At 32.9% G+C, this 21,047-nt stretch overlaps 1 protein-coding gene across 4 annotated transcripts in view; it reads right to left on the bottom strand.

The window, feature by feature from the left end:
* Positions 1–21,047, bottom strand: part of DMD (dystrophin) — a 1,141,085-nt gene that overhangs the window by 567,118 nt on the left and 552,920 nt on the right. For all 4 annotated transcript variants that reach the window (XM_058829412.1, XM_058829411.1, XM_058829410.1 and 1 more), the window contains 2 exons: positions 20,523–20,705; positions 6,466–6,660 (listed from right to left, as the gene is read on the bottom strand). In XM_058829412.1, the coding sequence (XP_058685395.1) occupies positions 6,466–6,660; positions 20,523–20,705 (378 nt within the window). The remainder of the gene's footprint in view (positions 1–6,465; positions 6,661–20,522; positions 20,706–21,047) is intronic.

Raw genomic sequence — 21,047 nt, 5'->3', positions numbered from 1 at the left:
ACTTATAATTTTTTCTTCATTCAACATTTATGAGTTCTGATTCAACAAATGGGGTTTATTTTTTTTTAACAATCACACAGTCCATCTCATGGCTAGACAAGTTCACAGTTTTATTGTAATGAATTTGATTTAAAACCAGTTTTTTAGAACCATGGCTATGACAGAGTGTACTGCTGTATTACTAGTAGTGCTAATATGAAGCAGCAGGGAAGTAGGGATAATTATCAAAATAGTTTTCTCCTCCAAATTGCTGGATAAATATTTTAAAAACCCTAAGAACTGTATAAAAAATCTGAATAACACTTGAAGTGACAAAATTGGCTGTAATTTTTTAACTAATTGAAGTTATTACACTGCATTTACTATTTTGTAAAATATAAGACTTGAAGTCTTTATATAAACGTGAAGGCAATGCATTGAAATAATTGAAATGTACAAAACCACCCTGGCAAACAAAAGAAAAAATACTCTGGGTTCCCTGGGTTCCTAGAGCTCTAGAACTATAATATGCTATTTGTTGGGGGAAAAAAAATAAATTATACATTCCATAATGTCACCCATATGAATAATAATTTGAATTTTTAGGACTTGAGAAACGTGACTTAGATTTAGCACACTAAATGAATATTTATGAATCAAAAGAGAATGGTAGATGTCATGTCTCTGGAATGAGTCACAATAAGGTACATGTTTCCTCTTTGCCAGCAATCTATCATTTGGAGGGAAAGCTGGCAGGGTCTGCATCATTACTCAATAAACCTCATCTGACTTTCCCAAAAAAATGCCTCACACTCAATGATCCGGTCTCAGGTCTACTTAAAACTTTGTTTTACACACTCTTGTCATGGATAATTCAGATATTCAATGTTATTAATCTGAATATAAGAAATATCAGATGATGAAAAAATAAAATGCCTTTAAATATTCTAAGATTATATCCCATGAATATAAAGGAGGCAGCATCTTCACAAGACCTCATCCCAGACTAAAAATTTGCACATTTAAAGAACAGGAAAAAATGTAATTGAAATGTTATAAGCTGCCAGGACACACTTGAGCACCCCAGTGAAGTGGCCTTCTTTTCAGTAGGTCAAAATATCAGCCTCCCAAGAAGGCACCTCTTGTGTTCAACGTGCTTAAGTAGTCAAATGAAGAATAATATATGTGGCTATGTATATTGAAATTGTAGGTTTTTTCAACCAAGTGGATCAATTTTCTAAATATTAAAAACAGCTGAAATACATCTAAGCATTTCAGAATTGGTAAGTGATATATCCCTTGATGTTTAAAATTAGTGGTCTATGAAAAAGCTACAGAATTTCTGTGTCAGATTTTTGCTTTTGTTTAATGCACAGCTGCTATAGACAGAGCAAGATGATACAGCTGATGTGCTGTAAATGAGTATAAGAATGTCCACAAGAAAAAAAAAAAAACACACAAAAAACCATGTATATATACACGTGTACACATATACTCATGTATCTCCAACATATTCCCCTTCTGCTTTTCAGGTTGAGGAGAATGATCTGCAAGCAGTTATCAACAATGCCTTGGGAGATTTTGTAACATAGTTAACAGAAGCAAACAAAGCCTTAATTTTTTTAGGTAAAAAGGATAACAGAAAATCATTAGCAGCTGAAGTGACAGTAGCCTTTAGGGACTGATCCATCTCACTGCTCTTAAAAGAGAAATCCAAGTGCTAGAGACTCAAGCCCCAGCTCATTTTCAGTACCTGGAATTTGTCTTTATCTGCCAGAGAAAGACACTTCCTGTAAAAATTCAGTTCCTTGGCTATTTGTGTACAAATCTGTCACCAAGCACAACGTTACTGACAGATCTATTTGGAGAGTGCATGTGAGCACACTCAGTTCTAAGGTATGGTTAATTGGGTTATACTGAACTGCAGCAGAAAATCACTCTGAATTTCACATTACGCGGTGCTTCCTGATAAGAATCACGTAATACACACCAAATACATATTCCAATGTGTAAAAATAAAAGTAATTTTTTTTTTTCATTCTAAAAATTTGTGGAATGATGATTTATATTTATATAGCAGATTTGTTACAATATTTCATGCTGGTTGTACTAACATGAAACCCAGTAACAGAACAGTGGTTAGTAATCATGGATGGCTGGAAAAATTCCACAAATTAGTTGCAATTTTAAAATATGTATAGAATTTTGAGTTAAAATATCTAGTATGGGTATGACTGGCTTCATAAACCATTTTGAAAGGGGATTCTTCCTGCCAGAATACTGGATGTGTGATGTGTACAACGAATTCCTACCTTCTGAAATATAACACAGTAGAAAACAGTGCAAAAAAACCTGTTCTATCTGTCAGTAGATGAAGGATTACCAAAGGAAAAAAGCAGAGTAAAGATGAATCAGAGCATTAAAATATCTATATTTAAAAAACAGCACAGAAACCAACCCAATTTTTAATGAACTAAATAAATGTCCTATGGGAAATACAAAAGAAGATGAATTAGAAGCAGAATTGTTAGAGTGATTATGCAAGATAAATATTTATCTTACATATATAAGAAATCTCTTCCTCAGAGCCAGATGGCTTTCCATATTAAAACTATGACATCATTAAAAAATATGACAGCTAAGTGTATAATCATATTCTACAATAAGATGTTCCTGCCAAAATTAAGAATGTTAAAAAAAAAAAGAAAAATAAAAAGAGACACTAATATGTGCGGGCCCTATTGCAGGTCTGCTGTGTCATTATATAATGCAAGTAACCTCAGGAAATACGTTTTGAATTCAAAGTTAATAGAATTAAGTAATGAATAGACACAACTATGCCATGTCTATGACAGTGATCCTTAAAAATTCTACTATCAACTCTTTCACATATGGTTATAAATTAGACTTAAATTCCAGGCATTTCATTTTAACACACTTTTCCTGTGTGTTAGCAAAGAGAAATATGTGTTAGTTTTATTCTCTAGTCAATCAGTGCATTTATTTCAGTGTATACATCTCCCACCAAATAATCTGGAGCTCGAGCAAGTCAAGTAGCTTGCATGAGATAATCATTACACAGGAAAACTTTGCCTTAGCATGAACAATATAACAATATTAAGTAGAATATATGCGAATTTTTGCACTGATTTAACTTCAAGGAAACATTTAAAACATCAGTCGCAAGGAAGGGTAATGAGCTAAAACATGAAGGTATTTTATCCCTACTTTTGTTCATGCAATGGAATCCATTGTAATCACAATCACTTCTACACAGATAGCTCAAAGATTGTGAACTCCATCAAAATTAACTTTATCAGTAGCAGACAGAAATAATGTCAGTGCTTGTAACAACACTTGTTCTGTTTCGAAAGTATATCAGACCAACTTTACTAATCCATCAACCTTTGAACCGCAATTTTCTGTACAATCAACTCGATTTTCATCTTTGAAAGAACTGTAATATTTAAATTGTTTTTAAAATACTGTCAGCACAGTGATAAAGAAAAGCTGAGGTACTGTATAATACTTGAAAGAGCTTGTAATGGGATGACAAAAACATTGCAATGCTCACTTTATGAGACAAAGTGACAAGACTTGGTTTCTCTATATGACTTTTCCACTTACAACAGCTTAAAATGAAGAGAAGAACATTCCTATGACCTGGTATATATTCAGCAGATACACTAAATGTGTTCATTAAAGTATTACAGTTTAGTAAATGTTAAAAGTTACCAGATTTTTGCTGCTAAACCTCATATTTTACTATTTCGCATGACTTTGATACAAAAAGTCAGTTCTATGACAATTGATATTAGCTATTTTTAATTTGCATTCAATATTTATCCTATTTGATAATGAGTAATCATGTTTAAGTCTTACTAAACATATTTACTCTGGAGAAAATGTTCAAAGCTGTTACCACTGATTCTTGTAAATAAACTTGTTTTTCCTTTTACAGATTAATTAAAATGGATTTTTTCTGAATGGGAGTGAAAAAGAAATCAAAAGCTCAGTTTTAAAACACAGAACTATTCATGACAGTTCTATAATTTGATTCATGCAAATCTGTCAGAGAAAAAAAATCAACGACAATTTAATTTCAAACCTTCCCCAACCAACTGCTGAACAATTTATGCACTACTTTCCTATTTTTACTGCAGGATAATGACAATGATGGATGCTTTTCCTTGGAAATAAATATTCATTAAGCAGGCTCAGATCAAACCTATACCCTTCCAAAAGCCCACGAATGTGCAAGACCCATTTGCCTCTTCTAAAAGATTTATTTTGTAGGAAGATGGAACTGTGCCCACAAATGCATCTCATAACAATTTAAAAGTTCAGTTAAATTAAACCTATGGTAGTACTTACTTGTAATCTCAGCAATCAATATTATTAAAGTTGGTGTCAACTCCAATAATACCAAATATATGTGGGTGAACAACAGATTACTCACGGATATAAATCAGATAAAGCTAGCCCAAATGTAAAACATTAAGAACTAAAAGGAAGTAATTTCCCAGTAAACTTCCTGAGGCAGACCACTGTTTCTCTATCCAATCTATTGTGAACAGAGGTTCATCAGCAAGGATCAAGTAGGTGCTCATTAGCCATGATTTACATAGTACATGACTATTTTTTCGTTGTTTTGTTTGTTTTTCGTGCAGAAGAGATTGTTTAAAATGAAGAATGACAATTAGGTTGGCATGTTTAGTGCTCCAATACTCAGACTGACTTCAATTTACCAGTACTAAATCAGAAGTGATAAAAGAAACAGCCTGTTGGTATTTGACAACTGTTGATTGACATCCTATTGCCAGTAGTGCACTTCCTTTGATCCAACACTCCACTGTTATGCTTCACTACCCAACTCTAGTGCCTTGCTAGGAAACTGAAAACATCCTAATTTTCACAAGCTGATAAGATTATTTCTGTTTGCGCACCTGTGCGGGTATAGAAATGCCGAAGATATAGAATATCTATGAACGTATGAGAATTATAAACAGATGTGATTTTACAGAAGCTAATAGAATCATATGGATATTGTTACATATCCTCTGATGTGGAAGGAGATAAATTGGCTCCCACAGAGGAAAATTGAGAGCATATAGCCAGAGCCACTGCCATGATTCTCCCTCTAAGCTTCTTTCTTATAGCTGACTGTAGGCAACTTCCAGGCTCTTTAGGCTAATATTTATTTTTATTTAAAACTCTTCCTTTTCCTAAATAATCACAGAAAAATGGGAATATAGTCTTCTCTTCATGCTGGATGACAATTTGGAATTTCTGTAATTATATACAACGCTTGAGTGCAATTTTTTACAAGGCTTTCCTCACACAAACATTATTCTGCAAAAGCTGATAACTCACTCATCTACTTAGGCTTACAACTTTAATCTTATTCTCTTCTTATGTCAATTCTGTGTTGGAAAAATTCCACCAATTTCAAAGGATTTCAGTGTTGCAAGCATTGAACAAACAAGGCAATAACATTTCCAGCACTGAAGAAACTACACAGTAGTATTTAAAGTCATACTAACAACACTGAACTTACTATTTCTTAACTACATTATCTAATTATTGGATAATATTCTCTGTTTAACTAATTAAACAGAAATAAGTACATGGAATACAGACCCAATAAGATGTCAAGGTTTTTTGGTCTAACATGGTATGCAACATGTATGTTTTTGTTCGTGTTTCAGTAGGAATAATTTTAGAAATCATACAGTAAGATAAAACAGCCAAGATTGGGTGTGGACAGGGTTACTTAGTAATTACTTATAGTTACCAATTACAGAATCACAGAATCACTTGATCACTAGGAGATGAGCTCAGTTGGTCAGAGCATGGTCTTGTAACACCAAGATTGTGGGTTCAGTCCCTGCATGGGCCATTTCCTTAAAAATTGGACTTCATGACCCTTGTGGGTCCCTTTCAACTCAGAATATTCTGTGATTTAGATTGGAAAAGATCTAAATCGAGTCCAGCCATTAACCCAGCACTTCCAAGTTCACCACTGAACCATGTCCCAAGTGCTGCTTCTACATATCTGCTGAACACCTCTAGGGATGGTAACTCAGCCACTTCCCTGGGCAGCCTGTTCCAGTGCTTAAAAAACATTTCAGCTAATATTTTTTTTTTCCATTACCCACACAAAAACAAACCTTTAACCACAAATTCTATCTTTAAATATACTGTGCCTCTCCATCCTTTCTCTCCCATTCAAGGACTTAATATGCAGATACCCTAACGCTCTTGTCCTCCAAACACACGTTAAAGGTAAAATAAATGAATGCTTCAGTGTTTTTCATATTTTGCCCCAATGTGCCGTGAAATAAAAACATCCATTATATGCACACATCACAGAGATGGGCTTAGAACTTGCAAAACAGATGTCTCAGAATGAGCACAGGCTGCCAACATACAGAAGCCCCAAAATGATGCAATCTAATCATTGCTAAGAAGATCTTTCCATCTTACCTTGAGACACTCTTCTTGTTTGAAGAGATCCTCACAGTCCTTAGCCTGCAGAACAGGAGAATTAAGGCGCTCTTCCACTTCAGACAAGGCTTGCAGAAGGTGAAGGATCTCTGCCAGGTACGTAGAAGGCACATGAGTGGTTTCCATAGTCCTAGTTTCAGTCATCACAAAAGTTGTATCTTCACGAACTGTTTGCTAGTATAGATATACAACAGAACGCTTCCTTTAGTTTCTTAACACCAGACAAAATTACAACAATGCAATTTCCAGTTCACAACCCAGAAAGAAAGAAAATCAAAAGTAACTTCCAAGGACAAATGCAGGAAATGTCTGAGGTTTCTGACACAGATCACTCATATTGCTTGTGTGTTTGAAATGGTGGGTGCTGAAATTAATCCATGCAAGAGTGTGTGACTCTCTACTTTCTTCTACTCCCCGAAGAAATGCAGAGAGGAAATGCAAGAGTATGCTGAGATTAAGGTGTTACTGAGATTTTAGTGCTAGCCCTTTCATTTTCAATCATCATACCTCTTGAAAAATCTCTCCTTCATTAAGAAATTCCATGCACGCCAAGTCTAAAATAACAAATATCTTCAAGGTATCAAGCAAAATAATTATTAAATTACTAAATTACTAATTACAAAAAATAATTGTATAATAGACACAATTCTTTAAATAAAATGTGATATATAACAAATATGCCAACACTATACTTCCAATTATACTAAAAACTTCTTCTTTAGCAAGAAAAATTTGGAATTTTCTGATTTGAAGGGTATTTAATGCACTCTTATTTCTAAAAGAAAACTCAGCAACATACCTCTTCATCAAGTCAGGATTTTTCTTTTTTTTTTTTTTTTTTAATTATGGAAAACTATGAAATAGACACCCTATTCTGGAAGCACATGCATACACCAAATGTGAAGATATCACAGAATGTTTTGTTTCCAGTAGAAAACTTAGTTTATTGATGGCATTTGAAAGCATACTGACATATAAGGTAACAAAAAAGTGTCTGTTTATATAAATTCTCTTTATTTCCCATTTGACTTGTTAATGAATCATAGATAAAAATGTAATACCAAAAGTGTGCTTTGGAGAAGGGAGATCTCTGATTGCTTCTTTTCACTAAAATCCAAATACTAAATCACCTTCATGTCCATTCAAAAAGGGAAAGTTTAAGATGTCAATTATTTGTGGTTTTACAAGTATAATTCCATAAGCCATAAACATATTTGTTTGTGGATTTCTAGTGTGGGACCAAGATCCTTTGTGCTTGTTGCCTGTCTTCTCAAAATATAAACTTTAATTATTGTTGACCTCAAAAAGTTGTACAAATAATTGTTGGTAAATATTCAAAAATTCTATTATTTAGATTCGGAGCCATTTATGTGAAAGACAATTGATCAATGGTCCTGAAGAAAACAATATCATTATTTAACTACTGATTATGCAAAAGAAAACAAATATAAGCACACACTACCTCAGCAAGGTGTCTCATTTTAATTCAGGACATATTTCTCTCTTCAGTTACCGAGCTGAGTCATCTGGTTCTTCAATTTTCTTTAGAGTCTTAAAATATGCATATACACACTCTAAAAGATGTATGCATATCACATATAAAGCCCATAAAGTTATCTGTAGACTTGTGTTATTCTGTTGCATTTCTTATGCAAATTTAATTGCTTTGCTTACACTTTTCTTTCTAAATGACTTTCTCAGTACATCTGCTAACACTGAAACCTCTCTAATTACCATATCACTGCTATAATTTTTATTATTTAAAATAAATTGCTTTAAAAAATGGTGCTTGCCCCCCATAAAAAAGGCTCTGCAAAAATACCAGTTTACTCCTGCGAACCTAAATAAAAATCTGTCCCATTTCATTAGAAATGGGAGAGTCTCAACAGGCCACTGCTGCATGCAGCAACATATATTTTAATTCCTCGAGACTACACAGTGACACTTCTGCATGTAGCAAGACCCACCTAAGGAACATTTAAACTATATTTGTTTGGTTTTTTTTTGACTCAGAGGACAGAATATTTCTACTCACAGTAATGAAAGAGCACACAAGGTGTGCAAGGGTTTCCACTCAAAAAGAAGTCACATGAATATGTAAAGCAGCATACAAAATACGATTAGTTTCTAGAGTTGTATGAGAATAGACTGTTCTTTTTAACCCAAATTTAGGCCAATAAATATATATACACACATATATTCACATGCATGTATTTAGATAAAATAAAAACTGTGTCTTATCATTCTAAACTATTCCTGAAACTACAAAAAAGTCAGCAGAAATCGGATGTGTAAACACTCCATGGATATCACACTTAATAATTTATAGTGGCAGAATCAGGTACCTTTCAATCAGTGTTTTGAAGAAAAATGGGATGTATGCAACAATATATTCACACACTTCCCTTACAGAAAACTTTAAATATTCCTCATAGATGGATGATTACTTGTTAGTTAAACTGTAAAACACTAAAATCAAAAATAAATAAATAAACAAAAAGATATGTAGAAATAGACACCTACCAGAACCTGTCCTCCTAGTTCAGTACATTGTTTATAAAAATTCACAGTCAAAATAAATTAGTTTCTGAATACTACTTTTTAAAGAGTTGAAATTTTTACACTGCTTTAGAACTCAAGGATTAGGCATCTTTGTCTATATTGGGGTTTCCAACAGGTCACAGGTGTTTATTTCCTCCTGTCTTTCCTGCATGGAAAGCACCATGACAGAACCCACAGCAGAAGCTGTCATCTTGCACCAAGGAACGGAGGGTAGGCATGTCCAGAGCTGACAATTTTAATCAGCAAAGAGAAGCATTTTTAGCTGGTCCCAATGTTCCCTGGAACTTCCTTATGGCAGACAAAAAAACCAAGCAGAGTCCTTTCTTATATCCTGGACAAGCAACTTACTAGGAATGCAAAGCTGAAACTGAATCACATCCTAACACCAGTGAGAAAACAACTTACAAAAGGAGAACAATTTTAACAACTACTGTTAAAATAATATTAATTCAGTAGAGATATATGTAATTGCTAATGCCAAAATGGCTCATCAGAATCATGGCAGGTTAAGATTTTATAAGGATTAAAAATCAATAGGAAAGTGGCAATTAAAGATTTAGATAACCATTTAAGAATAGCTTTGGATAAGATGAATCTGATAAAATGGCAGAATGCATTAGAGTAACTTAAAAATACTTAAATTGTATATAAAAATATATAGTACAATATATATAAAATACAAATAAACTGTTAAGTGATTGGGAAATGCTGGGGTAAGAGGTCTTTTTCTATATTACTATTTCTGTAAAATACAATTTTAGTGATAATATTTTTTTTTCCTTGATTGTCAGTGATATAATGATGTGCAAATTATTTTTTCTCTTTGAAAAAACAACTTATTTTGTGTAAGATTTAACATTCTATGCATTTCTTGTTATCAAGCATTATCATGTCTTGAATAGTAAACTGAATTTTTTTTCCCATCATTACAGAATTTTAATTAAGATACACAATCCTTCCATACACATGACTTCACCTAAACTGATTTTATTGATAGCTACCATTGCCTACCAGGTGCAACAAAACTGTAAGAAATAAATTCATAACCTGTCCCTTACAGAGAAGGCCAATAAGCAAAACCAAAACAAACCAACCAAACAAAATGACAACAAAAACTCAACACAAAAGTACTGGAATAATGCAGGTTTTGCTGAGAAATTCACATACCTTCTCCACAGAAATACTTGTGATCATTACTGCCAACATCAACATGGTGGTGGCATCAGAGCTAACTAGTCTTGGAGGATGTTGCTAATTTCCATTTAACAGTGGAAAATTTGTTGTTAAAGCACCTTTCACCAATCTCAGTGTATCCATTTCCTTTCCTCTTTTTGCAGAAGGAATAATCCCAACACCATTTTTGCTGTCCAAGAGTTTACACCCAGAAAGCCTCCAACTTTCTTGTGTCAGATTTTAAAAACTGTTTGGATAGGGCTCCAAACCTTTGTGTCTGTGCTTTTGATTTAATGACTTCACACAAACATGGGAGGAGTAAAGCTGCAAAACACTCCCATCCACTTGGCTACACCTCAGCACTGCTCCTGGCAGCATCCTGATGAGAGGTTCAAGGAAAACAAACAAATGTGCCTACTCCTGAAGTGAAATAACACCTGAGAAAGTATTCCTTGCAAGCAGCTGTATAGGAGTGTAAAAAGTCTGTGACCTCTGCAGAACAAATGTGGTGTGCTACACATATGAAAAAAAATGGATCAGTCAACACACACCTTCTGGACAAATTGATTGTATTGATACCTGACAGAGTCCAAAAAAAACCTTGTGAATCACATGGTATCTGCTAGCCCATGTTCCCCATCAATATATCAAATAAACAATTAGACACACAAAAGTATGATAAAATGCTATCAGAGGTCAATAACCACTTCAAAGTACATATTTATAAAAAAGCTTTTATTCACTCAATCCTATGCCAACTGTGAGTGAGTGGTGAGATCAGCTAACATTGAGAGAAATTTATTCTGCCTTCAGTGTTGCTAACATATCTTACCTGCTGGCGTGCATATAAGTAAAAAAAATCAAAATGATAGTGATTATATGGAATTTTCACTATGAGACTGGATGGCCTTAGTCAATCATAAACCAGTGATACAGTACAAAAAGAAGCATCTCTTTCAATTATGGAGAGATGTAAATCCTAGATGCAGGATTAAAAATTTATAAACTCCTTATGTAATTCTATGAAGACACGACCTTAAAAGTCACTTGGAAGCAATAAAATATCTTTAAAATATTGATATAAAATAATATTTTTAAGTAAAATAAATATTGCCTCATGTATGAGATTTTTATTTTTTTTTCTACGCATGTTGCAGAGCGGTTGCAGTCCACAAAATCCTGCACATTGCAACACTTAAACCATATAGTTTAATGCTTGTATCTGTTTTCATCAGTTACTTATATAAAAAAAGAGACTTTAAAAATATACATGACTATTTTCAGCACTGTTCTTGGACAGAGAGTGCTTTATGCCTTCACAACACTTCTCTGCTAAGGCATACCTTACCCGAGAAATGCTGCTTTAACAGTTTTTCTTTTGTGATAAAATGACTACTTGATCTATACATAAAATTAAATAAAGCCGGCCAAAAAATGAAGCTATTCCTAACAATGACATTAATTAGAAATCATTTCAGTAAATTTTAGATTCTAGGAGTAGCAATAGAAAATCGCAGGCTTTGATTTTGAAAACTATCCATCAACAGGCATCAACCAGTCTGAACTTAATTCCATTTATATTGTCTTATTTGTCCCCTTCTTAACTTGATTGAAATGCAAAAGTGTTCTCCAGAAGAAAATGTCTGTTTCCTCTATGTATAGGCTTCAATTATGGGATATCTCCCATTACCTGAGGCAGTTCTGCCGCACCTGATGATTGAATTGTTTTCCTGTTTAGATGTGGTGGGGGCATGGGAAGAGGAGAAGAAAGACACAGACAAAAGCTGTAGCAATTAATTTAAAATGGTAAATCCAGACTATTCATAGTTGTAACTTTGTTGTGGGTTTTTTTTTTTTTTTTTGGTTATGGGGGTTTTTGGTGCATTTTTATTGGTTTTATTTTGGTTTTTATCTGGGGTTTTTGTTTTAATGTATAGTTTAAAAACTATGACAAAGCATTTTGATACTTTCTTTGTGCTCCTCACACCCTCATGCCTTTGGAGCCTTACAAGACGTCAAATACACTTGGTCAAGTAGTAAAATGAACAGCTTTGGCAACCCCCTTCTCACTTGTTCACAAGCTGAACAATGCTTTTGTTTTATTCTGGCTAAGATAACTAATGTTTCTAAATAGGAACTCTCCTCAAACTGAAGTAAAGCTACACATTGAACCTAAAAGCAGATTATTTGAAAACTTACCCAGCCCTCCTTACCAAATACCTGCTAACTTGCACAGAAATAAGGGACTAAGATGATTCAGAGATTCCAGCAGTTCTGCTGTTAATTTTTAACCTGATAACTTCCACTGGTATCTACTTTCTAAGCAAAGAAAAAAATAAATTTATTTCAACTATGATGAGACTGGGGCAGAAGACTCTCATACAATTCAGTATATGTGATATAAGTAATTTTTTTTCAAAAAAGTAAAGAATTAAAAAAGAGTAATGTGTATCTTATACCACATCTGCAATGTTATCATGTCCTGAAGAAAAACAAAATAGAGTAACATTATGGCATTATTGACTAATTGGAACTAATGAGATATAGAAAATATCTCTTGTTCTAAATAAATTATGCATATATCCTAATTACTTCTGATAATGATGGCATATCTCAATTTTAATAATTGTAGTAGAGCTAAACTGACAAAGAAATCTGTGTCAGCCACGTATTTTTTACTTGCAACATTAAAAAAGGAATTATTAAAGCCATTAAATAGTCTATATCATAAGTATTTACCAAACACTGATCAGATCATGTACAGTCAGTAGGATTTTGGAGGGAGACAGTACCAATGAGCCAAGAGAGATAGCCATTATCAGTATTAGAAATCACAAAATAAGCAAATGCTTACTATACATTTTGGAATGAGAAAAATCAGAACACTGCAAAATCTGTACTAGACTTACTCTCAACAAGTATTTTAAAATATTGCTTACTATTTTATAAGGGTTTAAGAGGAAAATATCTTTGTAATTGATTTATATAGGTTACCTTCCAGTAGACAAAACATATTTGAAAGTTTTTATATGCTAACTATAGAACACATAAATCCAGAGGAGTTAGCCATTTCTTGGATTGATTTTGTAATTTTTCATACCTAAAACACATACAGATATTATACATGTCGTACTTCAGTAAATATCTACTTGACACTTTAGAAAATTAAACTCTTGTACACAGTCCTATATCCCTGTAGCTATAATGTCCATTTGTGACACTCTCTATTGGTTTTGTTAATCCAGTATCATAAACTCAGCCACGCTGCAGGAAATACCCAAAAGAATAGCAGGAATTTAATTTTTTTTTTTTTTTCCCTCAAAATAGAATTTCAAAATCATGTTTCTTGGACAATGATAAGCTATAGAGGTGAAACAGTGATAGTGGCAGAACCAGTATGACACAATTTGCTGGAAGTCAGCCTGCTTAAGAACAGATTTTGGTCAATGCCAACTTATTTAATGGATTATTTATTAAATCTACAGAAGTGCCACAATCTTAAATAGCATTTCTGCTGCTTGAGGGCATGAAGCTTTAGGGCTGTCTGGAGTATGTATGTGCAACTACTGAGTGATCCCCAAGAACCATAAAGTTCAGATAAATTAGAAATTATATCTGAATTGACTAAATCATTTTGGAATTGACTGCTGATTTGTGATGCTAACTTTCCAGATTATTTATGCCAGCTATATCAGTTGATACTGCTGACATAATTTAGAAAATAAACTAAAAATAACAATAAAGTACCGCATTCGTAATTAATGCTAACAGCTTCAAAGAGCAAAGTCCTAAACCTTAAACTCTTACATCTTCCAGAAATATTAAAAAGTGTTACCTAATTATTTTCCATCTTTAATCTACATTTACAGAGATACAAGCATTCATAGTAAGTTTTGTCACTTAGGCTGATTTTGTTACTTCAGCAAAAAAAAATGTTTCATTAAATGATATGAACATAATTGCTGTCTATACAGCAGTTCTGAAAGCTAATTAAATATGTCCAAATATAAAATTGGGCACTCACACTGTACATCTACAAATTTGCTTCCTTCTCTACCTTTGTGTGTATACTCAGATGCATCCATTAAAAAAAAAAAAAGCAAAAAAACCCAAACAAAAAATCCTCCACTCATGAATGATGTTGACATTCTGAATTGTAGACAAGAGATGAACATCATCTCTTCAAAAAATACTGTTACTTAGGGCCAGAACACTCTGCAGGAGGTATTTTCCCGTATTATTTAATGCAATAATGTTGCCAAATAATTTTTGACACCAAAATACACACCATGTAATTTATTACACTAATAAATCATAATATATTATAGCAGAGAAAATAAGATGGTAATTAGCTGCCCTGTTTTCCAAATAACTGAGTAATTATAAAGAAGAAAATAATATAGTAGTATGCTCAGTTTAATCTGAAAGCAGAGACCACTGGGTGCTATGTTGTACATGATTTTTTAAACAAAGGCTTGGTCTTGTTTCTATCTCAACCATTCTGAGAGCAGTGAGAAAAGCCTGTGGCATGGCTAAGACTACATTTGTATAACTATGCAATTTAAAGACAAATTTCTAACTCTGCTTTACTCCATGTTGCAGCAAGAGTTGTCACTCCTATGTGACAAGGTAAAGATATCAAGTTTCACTTTTAAACTTGAGAAAGCAATTTAGATCATTAAGGTTTATAACAGATAATGAAAAATGGCAGAGAAATATCTTTTCTGTAAAATTCTGTCACAATATGGGATTTTTATACTTAATTCTATAGCTAAAATATTATAGCTTTGCAGTGACGAGAGTGAATATTGTACAGAATTAACAAGGAAATATGAGGGAAGAAAAATATGCTTCAGAAAAACTCAAAATAGCACAGTAAACTTGACCACATATAAAAAAGGCTATGGATTTTCTTCACTTAAATTACTGCAACACTGCATGCATGCATTTTAGACAGAGAAGGTAAAGTGCATTTTAAAATGCATCAATAAAATTAGCTCTTCTTGAGCTATATCAAAGACAATATCTATCTTCAGTGAATATTGTCCCATCTTTCCCATAACCTTATCTTAAATCAGACAGAAAATTAAAGGATTTTAAATACACTTAAACTATTTGGAATACATTTTCCAACAGGAATTTCCAGGCTGATGGATGCTGGAAAACAGGTGTAAACATTCTCTTCCCAAGGTTCCTCATTCATCCTCATGATTTTTGCAGACCACAGACAAAAAAAGTCCAGTCTTTAGCTATGCCGTGTAAAGCTATTTGCTCAAAAAAGGAGCCTCTGCCAATGTCAGAAAAGTTAAATGGTGTCACAGAATCACCTCTGTCCTGTTCTTAAGAGACCCAAAGTGCACAGGTGAATTGGATACTCATCCATCACTGCACAGTTCCTCTGTCCAGCAGGTGTTTTCCTGCTTTTTCTAATGTCCTTTCTCTCTCTCATTTCTCTCTCTCTCTCCACTCATTCTAGAACAAATGAAGAATTAGTTTGCCCCTTCTTCTTGGCAATCATTACTTGTTTATTTAACCCAAGAAATGTTTAAGCATGGGTAAGAGAAGGAAACCACTTCATTCCAATGCCAGTGTTTGTGAAAACAGTGGAAAACAACTGAAAAAAAATGGTAACACACTGCCATTGAAGTGTCCATGATATTTTGATGCAGACAGATAATCAGGACACCAAGTCCTGTGTTTATCTAATGGTGATATATTTATTTAAATTAGTTTGACTTATATTTTAAAAAAAATAAAATCTTGATATATAAACATTTTAATGGTAATAAAAAGATTTATATTTTATTAAAAATTTAAATTAAAAGTTTTATTAAACTAACTAAATAGAGCTCCACAGGGAAATACTAAATGAAAACTGCAAGATTCTCTTAAAGACTGAAAATAAACAAAGTCTTGGATTTCAAATGTAAATTTTATCAGTCCTTAATCTGGTCCAAGAAGTTGATCACATATTCGCTCACCTGAAGTGATTATCCAGTTAGGAGACAGGCATTTTGAATTTCTCAATGCTTTAAAGGATCTTAAAGAGAATAGTGACTTTCATTCGGAAAAATGAAGTAAATACTAGGGGTGGTGGTTATTTTTTCATGTTGCAGGTAACTATCAATCTTTTCAGACTAAATCACTTACCTTATAAAAATAAATACAGGTTTTGTATAATTACATTCCTTAGTCATTCTTGATCAAAACACAGTCTAATTGGTATGAAAAACACAGTTTCTCCTGTTGTTTATCACTTGATCAATTCTACATGGCCAAAATCCAGGCCTAAATATTTCAGTAGTAAAATGATCATAAATTTCAATAGAATGTTTGTTGTGAGTGTCACCAATAAAATTACTGAAATTGATAAGCTTATTTTTTTTGCTTGTATATACAATTGTAGACACATAATTTTGAGACTGCAAGAGGTTCTTTTGTCCTAAAGATACTCTGTCTTACTATTTCCAGCATGTACAGCTCAGCCAACAGAGGAAGTTGAAAGACCACCATATATAATTGCAGAAAGAATGTTGAGCATCTTGATAAATTATTGTAATAGGACAAATACGAGATGAGAATTTATAGTGTAGGCTCTGCACCTGTGTTCATCTAGAAAATGTTTTCTAATGATAAAGGCCTTCAGCCCTCTACACCCAGAGTAATTTCAGTCAGCTCAGGAAAATCTAAGCTGAGCCATGACACAAACATGCTCATAGACTGTTGAAATGAAAACACTAGGGGAAAAAAATCTAGAAAACAGATATTAGGATAATTTAATTAAACTCAATATATTGGTAGCTGATTTTGATCCTTACTTGAGTTAATTGATCCAAACCTACCCTTTTCTCTGCAATGGATAACTATTTTCAACACCCTGGAAGAGTGGTTAAACTGTTTTAGATAAACAGTATAACTGAAGATTCATGTCTGTATTCATAGTCTGTAGCAGAAGGAATTGACAACTTTTCTGAAAATACTGTGTGACTGCCAAGGCTTAATGATAACAGATTCTTCAGAGGCGCTTTAGAAATAATTGTCCCTTAACCTCTCTAATGTTATTTTTTACCTTTTTTTTTTTTTTAAATACATGCAATTTTAATATTCAAAAATTGCACACTGTTTTAGGATTAAACTTGAAAGGCTTGTTTTTTTGAAGAGTATCTTAAAAATATAATGGATTTCAATGAGATTTAGTGGTTAATCATAATTTTAAAACATTATAGTGAAACATTCACTCCTTTTTATAAGTTATTCAGATTTCACCACTGGTGTTACTACCAACTAATTTTCTGCCCACTGTTTATTCTGCCACATATGAATAAAGTCAACAATCTGTGAGAGAAGAAACTTGTAAGACAACAAGAACGCCACAATTTTTTTTTCCGCTGAATATAATTTTAGCTTGTGTGCAGTTGCATTTATGTATTTGTGTACCATGTTTAATCTGTAAATGGAATAAACCCACCTTTTTCCTTATAGAATAATCATATGTTACTTGCTGACAATTTTCACATAGAGGACCACTAAACCAAACTGATTAATATCTCAAAAATGTTACCAAGCAGAACACGCATGTTTGAGGTGATATAAATATAATATACTCAATTCTCAAAAGTGGTGTCAGTAAATTCCTTTTTCTAAATGTACACCAATATATATTTGTCAATTAGTTGTTGGACATTTACTGCTATGTATTTGTGAGACAATGAGGATTTAACAAGGATCTACCATTCTAGACAGAATAAATCCTTCTAAGATCACGGCTCCTATATCCTTGTGACAGCTCTGCCCAATGAATACTGGGGAAAAGTAAATTCCAGGGGAGCATGATAATTCTAATTTCACACTTGATATCAGAAATATATTAGCTCCAACAAAGGTAAGAAATGCAAATCTGCCATTAAGCAACATAATTAAAGGTTTCCTTCAGCGCAGTCTTGCTATGTTTATTCAATGAAGCGTAATGAATTGCAAGATACACAGTAAAACTAAACCCTCACTGATTTATAATAACAACTTTCAGTTGTTAAATAACCATTATGGAATACATCATAAATTATAAATAAAAAATACAGCAGTTTTCTATTTCTTTTGCTTTAAAGAAAAAATCAATTTTGTATTTTTATTGTATGGCTTTATTCAGCTGTTGGTTAACATAGAAAATCTTTGTGGAAGTTATTTTTGATGGTATATGCATGTGTTCAAGTGAATAGTTTGAATTTTCATTTTTCTTTCGTAAAGTCTTGCACAAACAATTAATGCATCCTCACAACATCCCTGTGAGGTAGGTATTTAAACTGTTTAAAAAAAAGGAAAAAAAAAAAAAAACCTTTAGAAATTTACTCTGTTTCACTAATTCAGCAAAGTCAAAACAGAAACAATAACAAGGCCATTGCACTTCTCTGGCTCATGATTTGGGACATGAAAATATACTGCCTCTCTCATCTCTCATTAGCTTCTGTATAAATTCTGAAATATTTCATATTAATATCACCTTAGTCATTGTCAACAGAGTAAGGTATTTTTAAATTTCACTCAATTACTTTATTCCCTAGATAAAGAATAAGAAGTAGCCTTCTTGCATAAAATATTAGAGAATATTAAAAAAAATTAACCTTTCAAGGTCATAAATATAATATATAATTATATATTTTAAGAATAAAAACATATGTAGTAGTTACATGAATTTAAAAAGCTGTTGAGTGTATTCATCTGAACAATTCAAAAACATGATGATGCATCTACCTTTGCATATGTGAAAGAAAAATATGCTAAAATAAAGTTTATTGATTTGCTAGTAAAATTTTATATGGATGTATTCATCCCCTGTCATGGTAGGTGGTGGGTGACATAAAAAGCACAGTGACAGCAGAATGTTTTTATATAAATTGCATGCACAATCTGATTTCTTACTTGATTATCAAAGGAACAAATAAATTTGTTAAAAAAAGCCAACTCATTTACAAGACAAAGTGATTCTCGCTCTAGCTCCATGTCAATATAAACAATTTGCAACTGATTACATCCATCAAGTTTAATATAAACCATAGTAATCTGAATTGTGTAATCAGATGGAACAAGATTTAATAACATACAAACCAACGTTAATGTTTCTCTGATTGCTTCCATTAACTGCATAACTATCCAAAGTATTAGTTTTACATATACATTATGTAACTTAGTATTAGAAAAGTTAAAAATACACAATATGGTACATTATATAGAGGACTATATTTATCAAAAGTTTATACATATTTCTGATTTTTTGAAATATATTTTCCTTTTCTAAAACATAGTTTACCATGTATCAATAAAAAAAAAAATAACACTTCACATATTTAAATTTTCATTATCCTATCAGTATGTTCCTTCTGCAATCTAGGTGCATTTAAAAATAAATAAAATTATATTTGGATGAAACACTCTTTTACCACCAGCACTTTAAGATTACAGAGAGCACATAAAGCAACAACTCCCTTAAAAACAAATCTTTTCTTCATATAAAATCAAAAACCCAGAAGACAATGAGCAGAGTAGTAGGAATGGCAAGAAAAAACTCATGTAAGTGCAGCAGCAAACTCTGAGAGTCTTCTAAATGGGTAACACTCAATACATATTTTGTTCATAAATCTGGAATACTGACAGTTTATTTCCCTTTTATTTCCCAGTTATTGCAGCATGTATAAACCAGTAAGAATAATTATATTTTATATACAACTAAACAACTCAAAATCAGAAGACATGAAGATGGTTTGTAAAATTAGGTTTTCATCCTGTCAAATTTAAAGTTACATTTTCTTACAAAAACTTGTTTGAGAGTTCAAGCATTTGAAGAAGAGGATACGTATATATATAGTCGTAAAAATTTTTCCAATCACTTCCTAAAGTGAGTATAACATGTTATGGACAAATAAAAAAAACAATTAAAATTGGCATGGGATGGGTAGTTTGGAAAAGACAATTTTTGTGTTTTACATGTTCAGTGAAAAAAATAGATGCATGGCAAACTAACGTTTTTAAACTGATAAATGTTATGGAAAAATAATGAGGCAACAGAAATAAACACAAATTTTTCATTGCTGAGTTTTTTTGTAATTGACTGAATTAACTTAAGGGCAATTTTAAGAGCAAAGCAGATCACTATTGTATCAAAGTAGATAGCTTCCCCCAGTTGCAGACAATAGGGCTTTTCTTATTAATATCTGAAGAGTTGACACTGACCCTGACGCTCTCATTGTTAGTAGGATGCTGTTAGTAGTAGCAGTTGCAAACATAGGGGTTTGCCAGTAACAACTCACAATTTGTGCATAGTTGAGTCTTCGAAACTGAGCAAATTTGCTCTCAAAATCTTGCCAGCGCTTGCTGAGCTGTATCAGGGTTGGCTCCACTGCTTTTGCAGCCCCATCCTTAGACAAGCGTTCAGCCTGCCTGTGCACCGCATTCAGATCTTCCTTCTTCTTCTCCAATTCTCCACCAATCTCCTAGTGAGCAAAACCAATACAGGGCCCAGGACAGTTAGCTAACTAGATCAATCAACTTAAAATTAGCAAAATACTTCCGTCAGAAAATCCATTTCCATTTTATTGTCACAAGTAAAATTTACAGCTTATTTTCATATCATTCATAGCTTATTCTACATTTAAACAAAACAAAAATAACTGAAATTGAAGAACCTTCTTGGAGATGGGCTGTAGAGATCCTAAGAGTTACTACACTCTGAAACTGTTAGCAGAGGCCAACAGTTTCCAGGTTCGGATTCTTGCTAGTACACTGTGATGGGCAACTGGAGAAATTATTTTCTCAGTAAGGGTCAGCATGTTCAG

Source organism: Poecile atricapillus, chromosome 1, assembly GCF_030490865.1.
Source record: "Poecile atricapillus isolate bPoeAtr1 chromosome 1, bPoeAtr1.hap1, whole genome shotgun sequence".
Classification (NCBI taxonomy): Eukaryota; Metazoa; Chordata; class Aves; order Passeriformes; family Paridae; genus Poecile; species Poecile atricapillus.
Note: the sequence above shows the minus strand (reverse complement) of the source record. Positions and strands in the feature narration are given on the sequence as shown.